General features: G+C 34.4%; 3 protein-coding genes across 3 annotated transcripts; 2 read left to right on the top strand and 1 right to left on the bottom strand.

Moving 5' to 3' along the window:
• Positions 1-8,617: 8,617 nt before the first annotated feature.
• On the top strand, positions 8,618-14,594 carry LOC120276863 (putative uridine kinase C227.14). The gene is made up of 12 exons (XM_039283590.1): positions 8,618-8,758; positions 10,202-10,314; positions 10,430-10,473; positions 10,857-10,934; positions 11,506-11,698; positions 11,797-11,827; positions 11,911-11,969; positions 12,188-12,261; positions 13,121-13,207; positions 13,321-13,382; positions 13,471-13,499; positions 14,217-14,594. The coding sequence occupies exons 1-12, from the start codon at positions 8,689-8,691 to the stop codon at positions 14,307-14,309; spliced, it is 933 nt and encodes a 310-aa protein (XP_039139524.1). The 5' UTR covers positions 8,618-8,688; the 3' UTR covers positions 14,310-14,594.
• Positions 14,595-14,856: 262 nt separating this feature from the next.
• On the top strand, positions 14,857-16,633 carry LOC120277971 (UPF0481 protein At3g47200-like). Its single transcript, XM_039284849.1, has one exon. It carries the CDS (start codon positions 14,925-14,927, stop codon positions 16,446-16,448), a length of 1,524 nt encoding a protein of 507 aa, XP_039140783.1. The 5' UTR covers positions 14,857-14,924; the 3' UTR covers positions 16,449-16,633.
• A 4,275-nt stretch (positions 16,634-20,908) lies between these two features.
• LOC120277668 (UPF0481 protein At3g47200-like) lies at positions 20,909-22,437 on the bottom strand. The gene is made up of 2 exons (XM_039284524.1): positions 21,877-22,437; positions 20,909-21,613 (listed from the first exon to the last, which is right to left on the bottom strand). The coding sequence occupies exons 1-2, from the start codon at positions 22,435-22,437 to the stop codon at positions 20,909-20,911; spliced, it is 1,266 nt and encodes a 421-aa protein (XP_039140458.1).
• Positions 22,438-24,254: the final 1,817 nt, after the last annotated feature.

Genomic DNA, 24,254 nt, shown 5'->3' with positions numbered 1-24,254 from the left:
TCTTTGCTCTGCCAAAGTTTCCTGATTTGTATGTAGTAAAAACTTCCTTCTTTGATGTAGCATGGTATGATGCTGCTGAATCAATAACCCACTCAACACAAGAATCAGCTACTCGGCTTTCATCCTCATTAAAGAAAAGTACAACCAGCTCTTCTTCTTCAACAGATACAGCTGCAGTGGTATTTTGATCATCTGTTTTCTTTGAATTCTTCTCATCATTTTGTTCTTTTTTCCAGATCCTGCAGTTTCTTCGCATATGCCCTTCTTTGCCACAATGATAGCAAGTGAATTTGCCTTTTGGATATGACTTACCCCTTGACTTAGAGCGCCCTTACTCCTGCCTCTGTTCTCTGTAACTGTAACAAGAACCTGTGAAGTATCAATGCCCATATCTTTCCTTCTTGTCTCCTCATTATAAAGACTATCTTTTACCATAGATAAAGATAGGACACCATTCGGAGCAGAGTTGCTAAGAGACACTACCAAGGTCTCCCAACTGTCAGGCAAAGAACTCAAGAGCAATAATGCTTGCAATTCATCATCTAGTGTTATTTTCATGGTGCTCAATTGATTTACCATATCTTGAAAATCACTCAAGTGTTCAGCAATTGATCGCCCATCTCTAAGCTTCAGATTCATAAGCTTTCTGATAACAAAAGCTTTCATTTGAGCATTCTTCCTCTCATACATATTTTCTAATTTTTTCCATAGCACCTGTGCATCAACTTCTTTGCTTATATGATGATATACAGCGATATCAACCCACCGATCGGATAGTTCCCTACGGTCTTCACGTGCATTTTTCTTCCAATCATCATCGATTTTTTTCGGTTGGCTTAGTAGCTCCTAATTTAATAGGATCATATAAATCCTTGCAATAAAGAAGGTCCTCCATCTTTGACTTCCAAATTGAATAGTTTGAAGCCGATAATTTCATCATTGTACCCGCAAAATCCTCCATTTCAATTCACACCAAGAAACACCCGGATCAACAAACCTCACTCTCTGATACCACTTGTTGAGTTTTGCACAGCAAATGCTTCTTGATATAAATAAAATAATTTTTGGGTCCTAAACTCGAACAATAAATGAAATCAATCAAGCGAGACACAAAAATTTACGTGGAAAAACCCTCTTATTCGAGAGGGAAAAAAACCACAGGCCAAACTCCGAATCAAATCCACTATTAAAAATCAACAAGTATAAAAAAACTCTCAAAGCAAATGAACACTTGAGATCACCACCAATAATGGAGAAATACAAATAATAACTCTAGAAAACCCCCTTTCTTGAATGATCACACCAAGAAAAAAAAACTAGAGAAATTACCCTCCAAGATTGCTCCAAAACAAACTTGCCGATTTGAGTAGGATTCAATAAAAGAAGATATGCTTTCTTCACCTTCCTTCTTCCAATGGACACAGAGAACAAAACCACGCTTCTTTTCTTTTTTCTCACCATCGATGCCTTCTCAACAGCCACATATTTATGTTTAGGGTTTCTTTTGCATTTTGCCCCCTGTCTTTATTACTAATAATAAATGGGCTGGATCGAAGTTTGGCCACCAAACCAACAATTAATTATTATAAAATCCAATTTTTCACATGGCCCTGGGCCATCATGGCACAAACTCTGCTAATAGATATTTTTTTTGACAAAGTCGACAAGCGACAAAATAAATCACAAACGGGTACTAGTTACAGTGGTTTGACTGACTTTGTGGAAATAATTCCTCCGTCATGCAACTCTGGACAAGAGAATGAAAAGTAATCCTCATACAAAACTCCTTCAGTGGACTCTAAATATGAATTGTAATCTGAGAGTTTCGAACCAGAGACCTCTCAATCATAACCACGAAAATAAGATATTTTTTCAGGTAGTCATAAGATTATATATTTATATATATAGATATTATAAATAAAAAAATAAAAGATTATTTACTTTTATATTTAAAAAAAATCTTAAATTTTAAATTTTACAAAATAAAATTTTAAAAATTATATAAAACACTAATCTCCCCATAGCGGAGTCTGGGATTCGTGCAAAAACCAAAGAAATAATAATAATTACGAAGAAAAAAAAACTGTAAAAAGAACAGTGAAGTAGAAAAAAATTTAAAGAGGGTTGAGGGGAGGATGAAGATGAAATAGTAGAGAAAGGAAAATGAGAAGAAGGAGAAGAAGGGACGAGGCAAACTCAAATGCGAGAAGAGAAAAAAATTCCAAAGACTTTGGGAAACACAAAATATAGAAATAAGAGAGAGAAAAAAAAAGGAGAAGATCATAGATTCATATTAAAGATTCCCAAGTAAGTTCGAAAAGGAGAAGAAGGGAATAAGGATCATTAATAAAATTATTTTTTTTTGCTTTAAAAAAATTTTATGAGCATATGCGGATAAAATCATTTGTTATGAAGGGAATATAGAATTTTTTTTTTCCTACCACATGCATAAATAAGGTATACCACGTGATTTGATTAAGACAACGTGAAATCAAAATATGTCATGTAACTTGGTTAGCTTGATTTTTTTTTTTTCTAATTTGAGGATGTAGAATTTGTTTTTAGCCAAATATAATCCATGTCTCATGAAATCAATCTGATTATGATCTCTCTATCTCACTCACAAAAAAGAAAAAAAAGAATTGTAATATATAGTGAACAGAGAAATGGTTGAGGACATGTTTGCAAAAGCATGAAAAAAATAAAATAATGGGAAAGTTGAGAGTGTATTAAGGAACCTTGGGCTAGCCCAATGGTAACTACCCATAGTTGTAATTGAGAGGTCTCGAGTTTGAATCTCTCAGATTACAATTTATATTCTGGGTCCCATGTGGGAGTTCTGTGTGAGGATTACCTCTGGTTCTCCCCTTCAGGGTTGCATGGTGGAGGGATTATTCCCAGGAGGCCATTCAAGCCACCGTAACTAGTGCACCTCCGTACTCGTTTGTCCTTTGCTTTGTCGCTTGTCGACTTTGTCAAAAAAAAAAAAAAAAATATATGCAAAAATATAGAAAGATTGGGTTAATTTGAGAAATTTACTGAAAAATGTGGAATGTTAATGTGAAAGTTTGAGGCCTTAATTGCAAAAAATATAGAGAAATGTAAAAAAAGTTAAATTGGGATTTATTTGCAAAAGTTATGAAAATGTGAAAATACAGAAGTTCAATGATTCATTTGCAAAATTGTAGGGAAAAAAGTAAGGTCTAGTCGAATATATTATTAAAATTAATAAAAAAGAGAAAACACTTAGTATCTAAATTAAAAAAAATTATAAAGGGACTAAAATGCAAACCAAGAAAACCCGTCCGGTTTTTTGGGCTAATTTGACCTGGCGGGTCAATATTGTGGATTTGATTGGTTATTAGTCAGTCTTTTATCGACCAAGACCTACTACATCATGTCCGGTGGGCTTGATTAACCGGTCAGTACCTATCTCTAGATTGACAAAGAAAAAAATAATTATTATAAAATCTAACCATGGCACAAACCCTAATAGATTTATAGAAATAGCAATAAGATTTTTTTTTTTGGGTGTACATGAGATTATACATTTGTTTATATAGATTTTATAAATAAAAAGCTATTTACATTTGCAAGAAGAGAAAAGAAAAACAAGAAAGAGGTGCAGGGAAAAAAATAGAGAGAAGAGAGAAAAAATTAAAAAATAAAAAGGAGCAGATCATATTAAAAAGTTCAAGAAAGAGAATATGGGAAGAATGATTATTAATAAAATGAGGGGTTTTTGCTTTTTTGTTTTAAGAAAAATTTTATGAGCATATGTGAACCATTTGATCTAACATGTTTGAGTTATATGACCATACTAAGGTAGTGTTTGTTTTGAAATATTTGAAGTTACATTGTAACTTTAAATACCGCATTCAAAAATCCTTTGTTTGGTTTGATGGATTTTAAAATACTAAAGTAAAACCAATTACTCCCACAAATGTATTTGGACTTACGTCCAAATCGGGCGTAAGTCATAGGAATAGCAATGGGTAGAGTATGGATAGGGTATGCCAAAACCCTTACCCGTATCCATAACCCCTACCCCATACCTGTACGGGCAGTACCCTTTAGGGTAAAAAAAATCATACATTTACCTTTAACCCGCATGGTACGGGTATATCCGTAGGGTACCCGTTTACCGGTGATTCAAATTACCGAATTAATTTAAATAATAATAATAATAACAATAATTACCCGTTAATGACAGAAGACCCTAAAAAATATAAAACACAGGCTTTTTATCATGTTGATTTTCAAGCTTTTGGTTATAACTGCAAGTCATTGCAAGGATGATGTGACAATTAGCATCAACCTAAAAGACAATTAGCATCAAGTCTAGAGCAGGATAGAGATGCTGGCCTTCGTTAGATGTTCAAGCTTGCCAGATTGGTGGCTGAAATAATACAAATTCCTAAATACAAAGTCCAATAATTATGACACAATACAAGTCTCAAGAAATCAAAGATGAAGATCAAGTGAGCTAGCTCCAAAATACAAAAAAGAAACCACAATAGCTAAAAGCACAAACCTGTGCATCTTGAAGTGGTTTTGCAGCTTTCTCTAATTGGAATTCTGCAGCAACCTTTTCACTGGCCATGGCTTCTGGCTGTGTTTGCTTGTGATACTAAAAGAATCATATTGAGATGTCAAACAAGTTTATTTGATAATTTAATCTACATCACCTCTTTCATCTTTTGAAAGTATAAATATGTATTAGCAAATATGTGCATACCAATAAATCAAGCAAAGCAAGTTTATGTTCAGATCCATTGCCCTAGATTGGTTGTCATCTGCTGATCTCTGCAAATAAACTAACCTAAAAAATTAACCACATTATCCATTGCCCTAGATTGGTTGTTAAATAACAATATAAAAGTTAAGAGAACTAGTGAAATGATCAAATATTCAACTACCCACAGTAAAAATGGCACAAAATACATGGTCCAAGATCCAACAATAAAACTAGCACATCAATGACATATGGGCAGGTTCACAAAGATTCAAATGCCACAATCTCAATGAGACTTCACATATTCCTAGAATATATGAAGGCCTCCTGACTTCTCACCATAATCCTGTAAATTTAAAACAATAATAATCACCAACAAGATAAATAATGATGAAACTATCATTAAATTCAAGAAAAAATATTAGTTGCACTTACTTATTATATGTGAAAAATCTTTAAGATCTAAATCCGCATCATTAGTCTCCAACGATTTTAACAAAAGAACAAGTGAAACTAATAACAATATACTTAGTTAAGTTTCAATTTTCAAACATATTATCAAAATAATCACAATTAAGGTATTATTTTCAAATAATCACCATAAAAATAGATGTTAGGTAAATTGTTGGGTAAATGATTATCTCGGGCCTAACACTAACAAATTATTATGACATTATATTTTATATTTGTTCTATAAATATAAATCCAAAATTTAATTTTGATAATATTATGCACTTTGAGAAAATCATCATAATGAGAGAATTTATGAATAAATTTTAAAAATTAGATTCAATTTGTTGTTTTTAAACAAACTAACAATATATAGGGATGCAAGTGGGGTGGGGTTAACAAACTATCAATTCATTAAAAATAATTAAATAATATATTTTTAAAATTATATTTCAAAATAAATATTAAAAAAATAATACTATACGCATAATAATAAATTATTATATTAAAATTAATAAAATAATTAAATAATATGTTTTTTTAACGGGAGATACTAACCCGGCATGGGGGTTACTAACCCCGATGCCGGGGTTATCAACCTTTCCTACTATTTTAAATAATATGGTTTTTAGGGCCCGTTTGGATTGCGGAATAGGAATGAGAATAGGGGGAATAAGAAGAGGAGAGGAATGTGAATGGGAATAAGGGGAATAGAAATAATGTGTTTGGTTTAAGGGAATAAGGATTGGGAATAGAAAAAGTAAAAATGTAGGATGTAGTAAAATTACATCAATACCCTTGTAAGTAAATAGTATAATATTATATAAAACAATGGATTATGTTTAATGATAAATATTTAATACTATTTATTATTTATAATATAATATATATATATATATATATTTCAATATATTATAATTATATAATTAATCTTAATAATTTATTTAACAATTATATATTTATTAAATTAGTTAATATCACTAAATACGTTTAATTAAGTTAATTTTATTTATTGATTTTAATTTTAATTTTCCAAAATAATTTAATTAAATTATTTAATAAGTAAAGGTAAATATATAATATAAATATGTAATTATATATGCTAAGGGTATATTTGTAATTTTATAACTAAGGCATACTTCTCTCCCCCTTTTTGAGTGGAATAGGATGCCTCTCCTGGGAGTAATCCTTTTCCCAAGCATGGAGGCAACTCATGCCTTTCCTGTTTACCAAACAAGGGTTTGGGAATGAGATTCCCATTCTCAAGCCTTCAATCCGTGATCCAAACGCTCCCTTAATGGAGATAGTAACCCCGGCATCAGGTACTAACCCCAATGCCGGGTTATCAACCACTCCTACTATATTTTTTTTATTTCTTATTTTTAAAATTATTATATTATAATTAATAAAATAATTAAACAATATGTTTTTTTAAATGGGAGATAGTAACTCCGGCATCGTGGTTACAAACCTCGATGCCGGGGTTATCAACCCCTCCCAATACCTCATTAAAATATAAAACTCTTTAACAATGTACTTATATACTTGGTTATGTTTCAAATTTCAAAGATATTATAAGAATCATCACAACTATGCTGGTGCAAATATTATTTTAACATCATAACACTCATAAATTATTATGATATTATTTTTTATATTTGATTTATAATGTTTAAATTTTTTAATTTAATTGTGATTCTTAACATAAATCTAAAATTTAATTTTAATAATATTATACTCTATTAAATATAAATATAAAAAATAAATAATATCCAAAATAATATGTTAAAAGAAAATTTAGACACACGGGCCGTCTCAGTGAAAATAAAGCCTTAGGCAAAATCATGATTTTTTTAAAATTATTTTTATTAAATAATGAACTTCATAATAAAAATAAAAAATATAAATTATTATTAATAATTACAATAAATGAAATATTGATGTGAAAAGAAAAATTTGGAGATTTGGAATCCTATTTTAATTTTTTATTTAATTATTTGCACTGCATAAGAAAACTCATTGATAAAATAATAGTATGTAGTTAGGATAATAGTAAATGAGAATTTTAAATATAATTTTTTTAAATATAAATTGTGGGGCCTAGTATAAGACCAAATTTATTGCATATTGATATAATTAAAATTAATATTTTATAGTTTAAAAAATTACCTAAAATTTTCAAGATTATAATTATGCAGATACGGTAATAGTAAATGAAAATTTGAAATATAATTTTTTTTATAAAAAGATAAAGCATGAATTGTGGAACCCTAAAAAATTGTTGGGCTATATTATAAGATCAAATTTATTGCATATTGATATTATCATAAATTAAAATTTATAATTTAAAAAATATTTAAAATTCTAAGATTATAACTATGCGATAGGATAATAGTACATGAAAATTTTAAATATAATTAAAAAATAATTTGTGGGGATTAAAAAATTTTGGGTCTTTATTATAATCCTAAATTTATTGGATATTGAAATTATCAAATTTTATAGTTTAAAAAAATTAAAATTTTGAACATTATAATTATGTGGATATCATGATAGCAAACAAAAATTTTAAATATATATTCTAAAAGAAATATAAAAATTATGGCACGCTAAAAAATTATGGGCCCTAGGCATAGGCCTGATCTGGGTCAAAGTGTGGGTGATGGCATTGGCCCATTATGATCAAAGATCTCTTTTGCCAGTGCTCCTAGAGGTTCCATGCACTCTAGGAGGAGATCTTGGGTTATTATTGATGGAGTGAAGTTTCTATTTAGGCTTGTTATACATAAAGTGTACTTTGTTGTTTCTTTTGTTGTATTTTGTTGTATTTTTGTATTATACTCCTGAACATTTTCGTTATTATATTTTTATTTAATAAGCATGATTTTATTTTTTTTATAACCACTATTTAGTTTAGTGGAAAGTTATAACCAATGGTGCAATGTCAAATTTTTTGTGCCACAGTACGCATAGTACCATGTCAAAATATTGTAGATATATTATAAAAATATAATGTCAGTACTATTTAGGGTGAGCCTTATTTTCCACCCGCTTATCACCATTTATTAAAAAAAAATATGTTTTTTTAGAAAAAATTAATTATCAAGTTGCACAAGGTGATTTATCCAAAATTTTTATAAGCATACAGAAATGAGATTTTTCACACTGTGGCCGCCGTTCGGGAAAAAGAAAAATTCGTAAAAAAAAAGTAATTATCAAGTTTTACAAGGTGATTTATCCAAAATTTTTATAGGCTGACAGAAATTAGATTTTTAAGAGGGGAGTGCCCGCACGTGTGCGTGTATACGAGTATATTTTTTACAAATTTAAAATTTAAATTTAGTTATTTTAATTAAATATACTAATCATTAAAAAAGTCATAAATATTTTCTCTTTAACTCGAACTCGAATCAGAATCAACAGCGAGAAAAAAAAACATATACAACTCCAGTGAAACATCAACCACTGCTCCTCTCGCCTTCTCTCTCTCTCTCTCTCTTTCGATGAAGATGATGATGGAACTCACGATGCCGGCAACCAGCAGGGTTGGGCTATGGCGCTATGCCACTTCAGGTATGCACCACAGCCACAGGAACTTTCTGTTTTTGTTGCAATTTCTCATGATTTTTGTTATCTTTTTTCTTTTCTGGAACTACTATGATCTATTTCTTCTGCTGTTCTGGATTCTTGATTTCTCTTAATGTGATAATTGCTGTTGGTTTATGTAATGTTTGAGTCATATCAAATTATCTTTTTTTTTTAAAAAAAACTTATTTGATAGATTTTAATATGTGAATTTGAGAATTGAGTGATGTTTGCTGCTGAGAATTGGATTTATGGTAGGATGCTAAGAGAAAAATTAGTCCTTTTACTGATCAATGGTTAATAAGGAAACAGTTGTGGAAAAACTTGGCCTTGTCCTTCTCCTCAGAGAATTGGGAAGACAATAGTTTGAAAGCTCAAGGTTAACCAAGAGATGTGCATGTTAGATAAAAGATTCTTTATCTATAATACTGATAAAATGAATAAAATAAACTAAAGATAAATATAATAGATTTGGAATATTTGGGGAGGTAGTGTTGCTGTTCAATGATTGCTATCACTTCTCTTTTGCTTGTGTGAAAGGTTTTAGACCTAAGGTAAACTTAAACCCTAACGTATTTAAATGTGTGTGTGTTTAATATCTAGATAAACTTGCATAGATGCATCTATCTTTGCCCTAAAAGAATCAAACTGGCATGTATAAGGTTGGAAAAAAATTAGAAGGCAAAGCCATCTTTTGTTCTCCTCTGATGTTGATGTGACCCTTCTAACAATCTTGTCTGATTGGAGAGAATGTTGTTTCCAAACGTGAATTAGAAACATGAATTGAGGGCTAACTTGTCATATTTTGAGTGGAACAAACGACTACTTTTTATTTTTATTTTTGGCATCAACATTCCTTGAATTCTGACCTCTCATCCGCAGGTAACTGTCTTGCCAATTTGTTATGAGTTGGTTGACCATGCCTTGTACAGCATGAGTGTATCATGGCATTGTAAAATGATATAGACTCTTATCATGATTTTAGAAATGATTATTAGGATCACCCATTGTCTTCGATTATCATTTCAGCATTATCTTCATATAAATAAGCCCTTCAAAGATGCCAGTGACCAAACATCTTGTCTTAATATAAGCCATTCAGAAAAAAAGGCTTTGTTGGAAAACTATCAGAAGTATATCTGTTTATTTGTTGTAAAGCTAGAATAGCTTTCTTTTGTTCAACTGACCTGTTATTCTGTTATTATGTCTAACTGATGCTTGCTTTTTGCTGAGTCAATAACATTTTTTAATTCTCAAACTAACATGTTCCCCAAAAATATGGGTTCTTAACATAACGCAAGCACTAATTAAAGTGTTTCTTTTGCAGTACAAATGAGTAATCAAAATCTCTTTAGTTTATAGAACTTCATGCTCGGTAATGCTTTTATTGGCTTGCCATGTTTTAAGTGTCCATTCTTCCCATGCTTGCAGGACATTTGATGTTCAATGGAGCAACACATCTAAGGCAGTTGAATTCTTTTAGTTTATCCTGTTGGTCAATAAAGTCCAGACAACAAGTTGTTCTAAAGAAAAACAATAAACAGGTGGATCCACTTGCTTTAAACTGCTGTCTTCCTTCCAGATTCAATTGTGGGTTTTTTATTTCTGCTATCTTTGTTCATGATGTAACTGTGGGTTTTTATTTTGATGGCCTTTCAGATTCAATGTTGTCAGAAACAAGAAGCTCATGTGGTAGAAGGAAGGTGAGATATGCTGTTCATTTACCTGATGAGCTTGCTTCTTTTTTGCAGCAAAACTCAGAGCTGATACTTTGGTTAACATCTTATAGTGGCCCATTTCACTTTGGATGCCCTTTTTGCGAGCATGTACATTTGAATATTGTTAAATATTAGAATCATCTCTTGTTCTTTCAGCAAATTTTTGCCCCATGACTAAATTCTCTGTTTGCAATGATCTTTTGTTAAGAATGCCCAAATTTTGTTGTAAATATAAACCAATGAAACCTTTCCTTTGTTATTAGAAATAAAATTCACATTGTATTCTTGCTAGTTTTCCTTATTCTTTTGCAATTTCCAATGTTTACATTCTGTGGTAATTTGCAGTACTTTTTTTTTGTCTTTTGAAGGTGTATTGAAGAAGTATATGATGATTTGAGTGAACGCCTTCTCCTTACTGTCACAGGTCTGCAGGATCCCACTTCAAAGTAAGTTTCTATGAATGTGTTTGTTTTGGTAAATGAGTTTTTTCTAATGTTCACTTTTATAATTGAACTTTCTGTGCCAAGGTAGATTTATATTTCAGAATATTAAATTTTAGATAAAAATAAAGTTTTGTTATGTTTGCAGCCATAAGATTCACAAAGGATTGGTTACACTGTCATATGTGTTGAATTTATTCTCCTATTGATGTACAATTGGTTTTTTCTTTTTTCCTTTAAAAACCTGATCTACAAGGAGCTTAAATCAGAGATTGGCAAGCAATCCTGAGTTGTAGCAATGCAACATTTCCCACATTAAAAAATCACCTACTCTAGTAACAAAGTAAGAACCAACTGAATCAGAGAATTAATCCATGAAAACACCTTCCTTGGTTAGTTCATAAGACTTGTGCAAATGGTAGTCATTGCCTGCATTCTTTTGGCAAAGTGTCTGGTACGCTTATCTGCACCAGCCACAGACATGGAACTATGTATTTTACTTGATTTGTGACTAATTTGTGTCAGCCTTTGATGTTTTATTGTTATTGAACCTAATATTCATTTCTGTTACCCATAGGTACCTTGTAGGTCTGGCTGGTCCTCCTGGATCTGGTAAAACTACCCTGTCATCTGAAGTAGTTGGCCGTCTCAACAAGCTTTGGATTCCAAAAACTTTGGAACCAGATTCACTTGTACAGCCTGATGATATTGCCACTGTACTTCCCATGGATGGCTTCCACCTCTATCGATCTCAGCTAGATGCTATGGAGGTTAGCTTTTGTCTATATTACAAGGCAAATAGTTTCAGCTTCCAGTTGCCTTGATATATTGAAGCTGAATTTTTGTGTCTTTTCTTTTGATGTCTTAGAATCCAGAGGAAGCACATGCAAGGAGAGGAGGTAAAAAGTTCCTATTTTCCACTCTACAATTTGTAGGTCTTTTTGTGAGTTGAAATACTGACCCTACAATTATATGGTTTCAGCTCCATGGACTTTCAACCCTGATCTTTTGTTGAAATGTCTACAAACACTAAGAAGCAAGGTTGGTCTCTCATATGTAAATATTTTATTTTCTTTTTTTTTTTTAAATAAATTCTCGTATTCCGACCACTGCTATTCATGCCTTGCTCTGGACGGACATTTATTGATGTCTGTCATCTCTGGTGTTCTACTTGGAGATATTTACATCAACAAATTAGTAATATTGAAAAGACTTCTACCTCTAAATATGTAAGGTGAGCATGACATTAGTTTTATCAGGGATCAGTTCATGCTCCGTCATTTGATCATGGTGTTGGTGATCCAGTAGAGGATGATATATCTATATCCATTCAGTGAGTATCTTTGCCTTCTGTTTTTAGTTTGGTTCACTTGGTTTGATTGATCATAAATTCCCCCTTAGACTCTCTTTCAAGGCATGGTTGAGGATTTAATGTATGGGGGTGGCTTGTCATTTGATGTGAGCAAAAGATTTCTGATCTGGCTGTAGCTCAAATTTAAATTGTTGAATTGCTTGGTCTTCTTTGTAGTGAACTTGCAATATAATATTATACATTTTAGCTACATGCAAGGTTGGATTATTTATTCCTGATGATAAAGTTATTATGTATTACTCACCTGATGAATGGCTTAATTGTCGTATGATTATCACTTTGGTTAGATGTTAATTCTTCAAACGTTCTTTTATTTGTTTCATTGATGTTAGTTTGTAACTAGTTTTGATTATATTTTACTGATAAATTTATTATGTATTACTCACCTTATTAATGCCTTGATTATCTTATTAGCATTTTCTAATGTAGATGTTAATTCTTGAAATGTTGTTTTATCTGTTTCATTGGTATAATTAGGTTGCAATGCTCACTGTTTATCATATATGTATGCCTGTATATATTCTAAACTTTCCCTTTATGGCTATGAAATCCCCTTTACCTTTCATAGCGTGACTGTAATCAAATGCTATCCATGTCTTTCATGAATCTTTTGCTGAACTCATTGATTATGATATTTTGGATGCTTGAAGGGCTGCCTCTATGAGGGAAAAAGTTTTGATGACTGGGCTTCAAACATTATTTTGCTTGTTGACTCAATGATTATATAAATTTATCATTTTTCTTATTTTTCTTGTATTGCAAGGATGAAATTTATTGGCATCCATTATTTTTTTGACTTGCTTTGTCTAACTTTTGGCAGTCACAAATTAGTTATCGTAGAAGGAAACTACTTGTTTTTGGAAGAAGGAATTTGGAAAGAGATTGCATCTATATTCAATGAGAAATGGTAACTTTGGCATTAATCTTAAACAAATTATAATAAAATAGTTTTTTATTTTTTTTCATGTCTCTTATGTATAGAGGCTTTATGTCTCTCATCTTTCTTTTTTTCTATTGAAGGTTCATTGATATTGACCTTGATACTTCCATGCAACGGGTACTCAGAAGGCATATATCCACTGGTCAGTGCTTATACTAGATGGCTAAATTATCTTTCCATTTCCTAGGAATGAAAATCTTATTTCTTCTTTGTATCCACCTTATTCACAGGGAAGAAGCCAGATGTTGCGAAATGGCGGGTAAGGTTTTTTGAATTAGTAGATTTTTGCATGTCTATCCTTATAAAACACCTAGTTGCATTGATACGCTAAAGAAGTGTAATTGCATGGAATTTCCTACAAAATCTTTATGTTTGCTCAAAGTCAGATAGAAGACCCTTGATAGTTTTGGAATGGAATATTCTAAAATTCAGTGAATAGTTCTGAACAGAAACATTGGTGAGAAATTTGCAAAAGATGTGCAACTTTCCTTTTTAAATGAGTTAATCAATGGCTGTGATGGACCTGTACCTGTAGACTGTTCATGCTAACTGGTGTCTTTCTTACCAATACTGGATAAATTACCTTCTCTTTTATTGCTCTGTGATTATTTAAGGCATATTGTCATGCAAGATGTTGTTGAATAATTACTGTTTTGCTCCATGGATGACTAAATACATACTTCTCTTTCAAATTTTAAATCAGTAAGGCAGTGATATAGCAAATGGTGAAAATAAAATTCCTGCTTCTTGGCTGTTGGCCTGTTGTTAATTTGCATCTTTGTACTGAGAGAATGGCCTGTGTTGACAGTGCTGATAATGTTTTCAAAATTGTTGATATAAGCCTAAATGGTACTTATGGTATTATCCTGAAATATGTTGCATGCATTTAGAAAGAACATAATGTCATACTAAGACACTTTGCTGAATCAAATTTCTAACCCTGCCGTTTGATGCATTTCTTTGATGGCCAAATCAGATCGAGTACAATGACCGGCCAAATGCAGAGCTCATCATGCAATCAAAGAAGAATGCGGATCTTGTAATAAAGTCAGTAGACTTCCAAAGCTGATCGAGGCACGTATCATTTGAGAAGAAATAAAGGAATAAACATAGCGAGGGCAATAATTTTTATTCTCTGAGGAGATTGATTGGAAACAAGCTTGCTCTTGTGGCCAACTTGTCTAAAAGCATCTGCAGCAGATTTAGTTATTTTTATTCTCTGAGGGGATTTTTTTGTTGGCTCATTTGTTGATTTGTTGATTTCTGAGTTATTTCTTGTATAAAGTATGGCAACATCAAGTTTTGATATGTACAGACATTGATTCAATTTAATAATATCATTTATTTCGAGTTACATTGGATTTCCGGACTCCTCTTTTGGCTCTTGCTTGGTCTTTATCAGCTAAGACACCATATGTGCCAAGACGGCCATCGTTGGCACAGTTGTGGACAAACAGGTATGACGGAAACCTATCTCTATCCAATGCATCGAAATCATTTGTTTGGCGGACCTCCCAACAATTCTTATTGTCTTGATTACAGAGAGGCAAATAACTAATGCGATGTTTTCAGCGTGTATATATGTAGGTCGCTCTGCACAACATGTATCTGTAGATTTTACTGAAGCAGAGAAAGGCTTTGGCAGAAGTCACTGCAATTGAGGCTTGGATTTGAAGCTACCAAAATGGGGGAACCAATTCCCTATCCTGTTCCTCTCAACTGTGCTCTTCCTGTGCCTGCTATAGCACGGGTTATGCCGACGCCATCAGAGACCGCCCCAAGTGTTGAAGGACAAAGATCAACGGGGAAAACTCCAATGGCGTCTACCCCAAGTATTGAAGCACAAAGATCAACAAGAAACACTCTGATACATAGTTACAATTACATCACCAGAGAGCACAAGGTTGACATGGATGAGCCTTCATGGATAAACACAGTGAGGACCAAGCTCAATGAAGTCCGTCCGAGAACTCATGCCAGCAGACCATGGACTATCTTCAAGGTACCTGACAACATCCGTCGCAACGAAACAAAAACCTATGATCCTTTTATTGCCTCCATTGGCCCTTACCATTACCATGCGTCTCAACGAGGCACAACGCTTGCTATGCAAAACCATAAGTGGCGGTGTGTTAGATGGTTGCTCTCAAGGCACCAGAGCAGGCAACAGGCGACTGTGTTGTTGGATAAATGCTTACTGGCAATGAAGGCATTGGATGTTGAGGTTCGAAGCTGTTATTCAGAGGATGTCTACTACTTGGATCCACACAAACTCGCATCGATTATGTTACTTGATGGTTGCTTCATTATCCGTCTTTTGCTAAAGCAAGTCACGCAGAAGGCGGAGAAAGTAATTAAACATGAGGAGAAAGAGGAAGAGAAAGATAAGAAGGTTGAAGATGAACAGAATATTGAGTTAGATGTTGAATGTGAAGAAGAAATAGAAGGACCGTTGATTGGAATGCAATGGATATGGAACTTAGTCTTATATGATCTATTGAAGCTTGAGAACCAAATCCCCTTTTTTGTCATCGAAACACTCTTCGACTTACTCAAGACTCCAGCCGATGAAAGCATTGACCTCCCGAAGCTCGCTCTCCAGCTTTTTAGCGGGTTCGGCTTAAGCTCTGCCGCAACAAATACTAAAAGTGTCCATCATCTGCTTCATCTCTTTCACCAATCCCTTATTCCTTCTGGTGATCATAACCAACTATATTTGGCACAAACCCAAACCCAGATGGTGAATGAATGGATACTGAACGCAACTAAACTTCGACTTGCAGGAATCAAGTTTGCAAAGAAGAACACTGCAAGTTCTTTCCTTGACTTATCATACAAGAATGGCGCAATAGAAATCCCACAACTATTCCTCTATGACTACAATAACACTTACACTCTCTTCAGGAACTTGGTAGGCTTTGAGCAATGCTATCCAGGGGCAAAGAGCTACATTTCTAGCTACACAAACTTCATGAACTGCATCATTGATGGTCCAAAGGATGTGCATTTGTTGGAGTTGAAAGGAATCCTCATTAACCAGCTGAGGCCTCAAGACAGTGTGGTTAAACTTTTCAATCAGTTGTGCGATCATATTCAGTGTTCTTCAGATGATAATTATCTCCATGACTTGCTTATTGAAGTGAAGATGTATACTGAATCAAGATGGCACAAATGGACAAGTGGATTGATGGAGAGATTATTTCAGTAATCCATGGAGATAATAAGCATATAATTGTCGTATAAGCTTTGTGGCTTCTGTAATGGAGGTAGTTAATAATTGAAGTTCATTGCAGACTTTGCAGTTAATTTTCCATGCATTGGTATATCAATGTTTGAGCATACCTAGAATTCAATTAGTTTTTTTTAGAACAGTGGACAAACCACTAAAGAATTTATAAGGCTATTTGAAATGTTATTTTTCTTTTTATTTTATTTTATTTTGCTTGCTGTGCATCCTTTGCCATTATAACATGAGTACAGTTTTACAATTTGGAAAGTTCTGTGTAATAATAATAATAATAATAGTAATTTATTCTATTGAGTTCTTGCGTATCATTAATGCTAACCACTGTTTCAAGCTTTGTCTTTGCTTTTTTATTTTTTTTAATAATAGTGTAATTAATCCTTTTTTTTTTCCAGAAAATGTATGTTTTTATAAGCTACTGTTTATAATTTGGTTTTTTTTTAAAGTACTATGAATATTTTTTTTTCCTAAAAAAATAGATAAACTCCGATAGATTAAAGAAGATAGAAATTATAAATTGACAACAACAAAGTAGTATAACTATAAAAGCGGAAAAAACAACAATTACAATGATCCACTAGGATTAGATTCTAAAATAATAACGAAAAACTACAAGGACTGCAATATTAATTCATAAACAACAAAACAAAGACAACTACACTCTTCTTTAATTAAGTATGTTCATAAAAACTCTAAGCTGTGTTTGACTATGGCAATCGAATCCTGTTTTCTTAGTTTTGAAAATTGCATCAATTCAGTCTATGTTGGTAAAAAAAAATAAATTAAAAGTCAGTGAAGTAAAAAAACACACAATAAGTGCATATAATAAAAAGAAGCAACAAGAGAAACATAAATGACATGAGTACGTGCTGGATTGAAACACTGACTATAATTACAAGCAATACCTTGTTAATTGCCATTCAATTAGCTAGGAGGGCGGAAATAAGAATAAGCTGTAAAGGATTGCTCGACCGTGAGGAGAAGAAGAATGACAGCTGCCACTAATGAGAGAGTGGTCCAATTCCTTGGAAACGACCCTTACCCAAACAGAAACCGATATTTATAACCTTGAAAATTCCGATGATTCTCTGGTTTCCCAAACTAACTTGACTGGTCAGTATGCCAAACTTGCAGCTATTCAACGACAATTATCTATTAAGTGGGCGCAGAGGGCTAGGATTCGTTGGGTCAACGATGGCGATAAGAACACCAACTTCTTTCATAATTCTGCTCGCATTCACGCTCATCAAAATCAAATCGCTCAAATTACAGACTCTACGGGTAATATCTTTACTGATTCCTCCGGCATTGAGCATGCTTTTATGAATTTTTACTCTTCTCTTTGGTCTGGTTCTGGGAATAATGCTTATGATAATCTTATTCATGCTTTACCCGACGACCTTCCTTGCATCTCCCACTCGGATGGGCTTAATCTCATCCGTGATGCTTCTAAGGAAGAAGTCTATCAGGCTCTCCTCGACTTTCCTGCCGGTAAGTCCCCGGGTCCCAATGGTTTTAATGTAGAATTTTATCGCTTTTCCTGGCATGACCTTGGGGATCTCCTGGTTTCCGCTATAAACCATTTTCTTACTAACTCTCATATTCCCTCTTCCTGGGGCAGAACATATGTTACCCTTATCCCCAAAAAGCCTCACCCCAGGTTGGTTTCGGATTATCGCCCAATCTCTCTTTGGAATGTCTGCTATAAAATCATTTCGAAACTCCTCTCTAATAGAATTAAGCCAGTTCTCCCTACGCTGGTAGGTCGAGAGCAAGCTGGGTTATTTCTGATCGAGGAGCTTTTGATAATGTCATTACTGTGCAAGAAGTAGCCCATTCTCTTGAATATGATCGTCTTTACTCCCTAGGATGTTAGTTAAGTTGGATATTGAGAAGGCCTATGATACGCTAAGCTGGAGTGCAATTCTTGCAACCTTGACCGAAATGAATTTCCCTATTAAATGGATTTCCTGGATTAGTTCTTGTCTTTCCTCTAGATCATTCTCTATTCTGATCAATGGTTCCCTTTCCCTTGGTTCTCCTCTACTAGAGGTGTTCGTCAGGGTGATCCCATCTCGTCTTACCTCTTCATCTTGGTAGCTCAAAATTTCTCATCTATCATGAATAGAGCCCTTAGTTCCAATATGATTCCTGGATTTGATTGCAACCTTCGCTTGAACTTCAATCACCTACTGTTTGCAGATGATCTTATTTTGATTTCTCGAGCTACTCGGTCGGCTGCTCGTAACATTAATTTATGTCTTTCCATATACTCCAGACTGACTGGTCAAAATGCCAATCTCTCCAAATCCCAGATTTTTCTTCCTACTTGGTTTAACAAAAGAGTAGCCAACAACATTTGTACTATCTTAGGTCTTTCCCAATCCTCCTTCCCATTGACATTTTAGGCATCCTCATTTCCCCAAAAAAACTCAGTGTCCATTCTTTCAGTCCAATGCTTGAAAAAATCAGAAGCTTATGTATTAGATGGAAATCTTTCAAGCTCTCTCCTGCTGCTAAATCAATCCTGATCAATTCCTCCATACTTTCTATCCCAACTTATTACCTATCAGCCTATCCGATGCCAGACTCTATTCTCCAAGGAAATTACTATAATGGTTAGGGATTTCTTTTGGTTCAAAGGAGGCAATGGAAAGGGCATCCATGCTGTCGCTTGGCGTAATGTTACTGATAACAAAACTAAGGGGGGATTAGGCTTTCGTAATCTTCTTTTTGCTAAACACTCACTTATGGCGAAGAACGTTTTTAAATATTTGAATGCTGATAATGCAATTTGGGTTAACATTGTTCGCAAAAAATATGATCACTTGAACTTTTGGAGTTACTCCTTTCCTCCTAAGTGTTCTTGGTTTTTTTGGGGCATTTGTAAAACTGCTTTTATTTTAAAGCCCAATCTTTGGATCAAATCTTTCAATCCTTTAAAACCATCCTTTCTTCAGGATCCTTGGCTCTTTGAGGTTCCTTTAGCATATAAGCCCACTTACTTGAATGTCTTTGCCGGCAACAATTTATCTGCGTTTTTTGTTGGTGATCATTGGGATTTTAATCTTCTTAATACCATCTTTGTGGATAGTCTGTGTTCCTTGGTTAAGACCAACTGCTCTGTAGACTGGGGTGGCAACAACTTTTGGGTCTGGCATCCTAGCCCCAAGAAAATGAAAATTTCCTCTGCAATATATCATTATCTTAACCATGAACCTAATTCTATTTTGAACTGGGAAGACTGGCAAAAACTCTGGTCCCTTCGTATTGCTCCGCGTGTTAAACATTTCATCTGGCTCTTGCTGCATGGTAGAATCTCTACCACAGATTATCTTAACAGCATTAATCTTGGTCCTAGATCTCTTTGTATTTTCTGTAACCTTGAACTGGAATCCATTGATCATATCTTTTTGGATTGTTGCAAAGCCCAATTGGTCAGAAATCTTATTAATCAAACCCTGGGCTGCAACATTTCCTTCCTTGATTACATCTCTACTGGTGCGTGGATCTCTGATGATGGTTTCTCAATGTATACAATTTCCATCATTGCCGCTACGATATGGTTTATGTGGAAATCCAGGTGTGAGGCAATTTTTCAGAATTCTTCACCTAATTTCCCTCGAATTGTCAGCAAAGCTATTGCTCATGTCAAGGATTTCATGATGGATTCGGCTTCTCTTACCGGGTAACATCTTCTCCTCAACAATTTCTCGCACACGGATGGTCATTTCCTTTTTCATGCGTCAAACTGGACACAATCCAACAAGGTAGGACATCTTGGGTTCTTTTTCTCTAACTCGACTTATGTCATCTCTTTTGGAGGATGCTGCAAATTTAATGCTGAATCAGCTCTTGAATCAGAGATTAAAGTATTGGGTATTGCCCTCAGATCATCCCTTGACAGACAGCTCGACATTCGCCGTATTCTTCACAGCAATTGGGAATTACCTCATCTTCTGTCAGTTACCAACAACCCTCTCGCTTGGAGATTTGATCAAACTGTCATTGTTATCAACCATCTTCTCCTGGTTTTGGGAAGTCCTTCCCTTGTTGAGATTCCTGGGCGTTGGAATGCTCTTGCTTTTGCTCTTTCCGCTACCAACGCTAATATTCACAATTTGAACCTCTTCCTGACTGGTCGTAATCTCCCACGTTGGATCATGAAGCTAGTCGTTGACAATGGCTTTTCTTTTTAATCTTCTTGTAGCTTCTTCCTGCTTTCTCCTATGTCTTGTCTTCCTAGTTGTTGAGTTCTTTTTAGTTTTTCTGTACTATCTCTCCATTTTAATAAATACTTTTGAGCTTTTTTCATAAAAAAAAAATAAAAAATAAAAAATAATATGAGAGAGTGGTCCATGGATTTGAAATAATCACATATCTATCCTGCCCTATTTTTATGCCAAGGGGATTCGTAATAAATTTTAACTGCATGCATTGAACCTTGAAGATATATAGTTGTCACCCCCATCCTGAGTATGGTCACACATTAATGTGTTAATAAGAGTAGCTGCGGGATCAGGAGTGCCCAGCTGGTTGATGAAAATCCCATTCAACTCAAACAATGCCACATCTTTTGGGGAGTTGATCATGTAGTCCATAAAAGAGGCATAGGCAGTCACGTAAGTGTTTGTAAATAGATAATCACATTGCTCATATGCGATCAAATTCCTGAAGAGACTGATTGTGGCACCATTTAGTTTGACTTTTGGGATTTCAATGGTCCCGTCTTTGCATGATACGTCGAGGAAGCTCATGAGACATCCCTTCTTCTTCTTCTTCTCCTTAAACTTGACTCCTGAGAACTGAAGCTCTGTCACATTTGGGATCCATTCAATTTCAAAATCCATGTTTTGTTTCTTTAAGTTTTCTTGGTTGATGTCAACACACTCTTTGGAAGGAACGAGTGTTGAATGGAACCAGTCAAGCAAATGATCAGGCGGAGTGATAGTGGAGCTTTTGGAACCTGACTGCTCAGGTGGAATGGTAGTGTAGTTTTTGGAACGTGACGGAGTTAAACGCCTTAATAGCTTATCCACAATCTTGACTAGATCGATGTTTTCATCTTCAGAAGTCTTTAGCTTATCGAAGAGTTCCTGGATAATGAAGAAAGGGATTTGGTTCTCAACCTTCACCAAATCAAGCAGAATCATATCCCATGCTCTACTTCGTTTACTGTGGGCACCAGCAATTCTCTCTCAGGAATTTCTTTCCACAGAATTTCGTATCTAGCAGCAATGTCCTCCTCCTCCTCTTCCTCTTCCTAACCATCTTCCCCCTCTTCCTGACCGTCTTCTTGTCCAGCAGCAATGTCAGCCTTCTCTTCTAACGTTACTAGCTAGGATGGAAATGTCTCCTGAGGGCATGTTTCCTTTAGAAGTGAGCAAGAGACATGGATGATGAAACAACCATCCAGCAACATGATCAAGGCCAAATCTTCATCTTCCAAATCTTGTAGATTTTTTGAGTAACTCCCTCGGACATCAGTATTCTTGGACATCATTGCCATCAAGCATGTGCTTAACAAATAGTTGGCCTTGTCGTGCTCACCGTTGGTGCACCTTGATAGCAAGCGCCAGACACAGTGCCACTTGTGATCTTGCATGGCCTGCAGTGTTGTTCTCTCTTTGTATTTATTATGATGGTATGGGCTGATGGCGACGATTATGGGATCATACGCATTCATGTCGCATTTCCTGATGTCCGTCCGCACCTTAAAGATAGACCATGACCAAGACGATCGTGTTTTTTCTTTACACTCCCGGAGACGTTCTGTCACTCGCCCTATCCATTGGTCATCTTTAGATGTCACAGAGATCAATTGATGACTATCTTGGACGTCAACTATGACTTCTTCAGCTCGTCGTTCCTGAAGAAGTTCAACAGAGATTGATTGATGATCATTTTGGGTGCCTTCTGTAGCTCGTTCTTGGCTAAGCAAGGAGGATTGCATTAGGAGGTTAGTGTGAGATGGAGATGGAGATGGAGATGCTATGGCTATGAAGAGGACTACTTGCTCTTAATTATATAAGCGATCAATTAATTGCGACCGACATGGGAAGATAGTAAATTAGTACCCACATGGTTCATATTCCCATTTCTAGTTCGTGTTAGATTTTTCATAAAACAACAAGTTTGAATTGTGTGGCCTTGAATTTCTTGACAGCATGACACCGTACCCACCCTGGCAAAAAGAGTTCGTTAATGTGGTACGTTTAATGTCTGGGACGGAACCAGAACATGATGAGTGACAAAGTTTTGGCACAAAGCAAAAAAAGTAAAAAAATAATCTAACAAAATAATTATTTTAAATGAAGAATAATGTGCTAATATAATCAAAATTTGAATACACATATTAAAAAATATAAAGGATAATTTAAAATTTTGTTATTACCGATAGAAAATATATGAGGTTTTCAATAATTTAACTAATAAGAATGCATCTCAAGTTTGTATTTTTTTTAAAATATGGTAAAATTGATTCTCCTCACTACAAAAAACCAAACTATTGTTTATAAAAAAACTTTTGTTGTTTCACTCTAGCATATATGGTACATTATAACATATATGTATATATGTTAGGCCTCATGATCAATTCAAACTTTTTTTAAATTACTAAAATTTGTATATAAGATTTATTTAATTAAAATTTTAAAATAATAGTAATTTTTAAATTAAAAATAAAATGTGAAAAAATGCACCAAGTGGGATTTGAACTTGGGTGGACCAAAAGATCCCAAACCTTATGGATAAACCCACTAACCACTCAAGCACACCCAGACTCTACACTTTTATGTGCCCAAATATTGTATTTTACATGAAATTTAAGTATAGAAAAATTGAAAACCATCAAATCTTATATTGTTTAAAAAGTATTTTCTCCGGCACCGAGGGGGGCTTCAGCCCCTGCTAGCCCCCCTTGGTTCCGTCCCTGTTTAATGTTGGTGGGTCAAGGCGCATAAAGACTCATGTATACGGTCATTTACCTATATAAATATATGTATTGTATTAATTTATTCACCTCTATGTCTTTTAAACTTGCATATAAATTCAATAACATCAACTAATTTTTACAATTACCACTGCAGCAATAGCTGAATTGTCAATGTACTTTTACTCTATTGTCAATACACTACACCAATTTTTAGTTTTAGAAGCAGTTTATTAGAGGGGGTTTTCAAAAACCGTCTCCATGATTATGATATAATTTTTTTTTTATTAAACTATACAACCTGTTTACAAAAACCCCCTCAATTTTTTTTTTTAAAAAACTCTCTCTCTCTCTCTCTCCCTCTCTCCACTCACTCTCCACTCTCTCATTCCCTCTCTCCATAATCACTCACACAGTCGCCGGCGGGTGTTGAGCTTCACCGCACCGCTGCGCTGCCGAGCACTCACTCACACGATCACCGCCAGGTGCTGATCTTCGACGTACCGAAGCACCGCCGCCAGTGAGTCCTAAACCCCTCCTCAGTCCTCTATTCATTCCCTCCGGGTCTCCGTCCCGGCGTTGAGCGCGGGACTCGGTTTTTCCTTTGCCCTTAGATTTATGAATGGTTGATTAGGTCAAGTGCTTTGTTGAGGGTTTTTTTATGAATGTGATGTTCGGGGTTAGTGATTCTAGGTTTTTAGTATACCTTTCGGATCAAGTGTAGTGATTCTAGGTTTTTAGATTATGGATAGATTTTTTTGTGAATGTGGTTCGCATTGCTTACTTGCCGTTGGACCTTCGAGCACCCACGCGGAGCTTGATCTGAGGGAACCCTGCTG

The sequence above is a fragment of the Dioscorea cayenensis genome, chromosome 15 (assembly GCF_009730915.1).
Source record: "Dioscorea cayenensis subsp. rotundata cultivar TDr96_F1 chromosome 15, TDr96_F1_v2_PseudoChromosome.rev07_lg8_w22 25.fasta, whole genome shotgun sequence".
NCBI lineage: Eukaryota > Viridiplantae > Streptophyta > Magnoliopsida > Dioscoreales > Dioscoreaceae > Dioscorea > Dioscorea cayenensis.
Note: the sequence above shows the minus strand (reverse complement) of the source record. Positions and strands in the feature narration are given on the sequence as shown.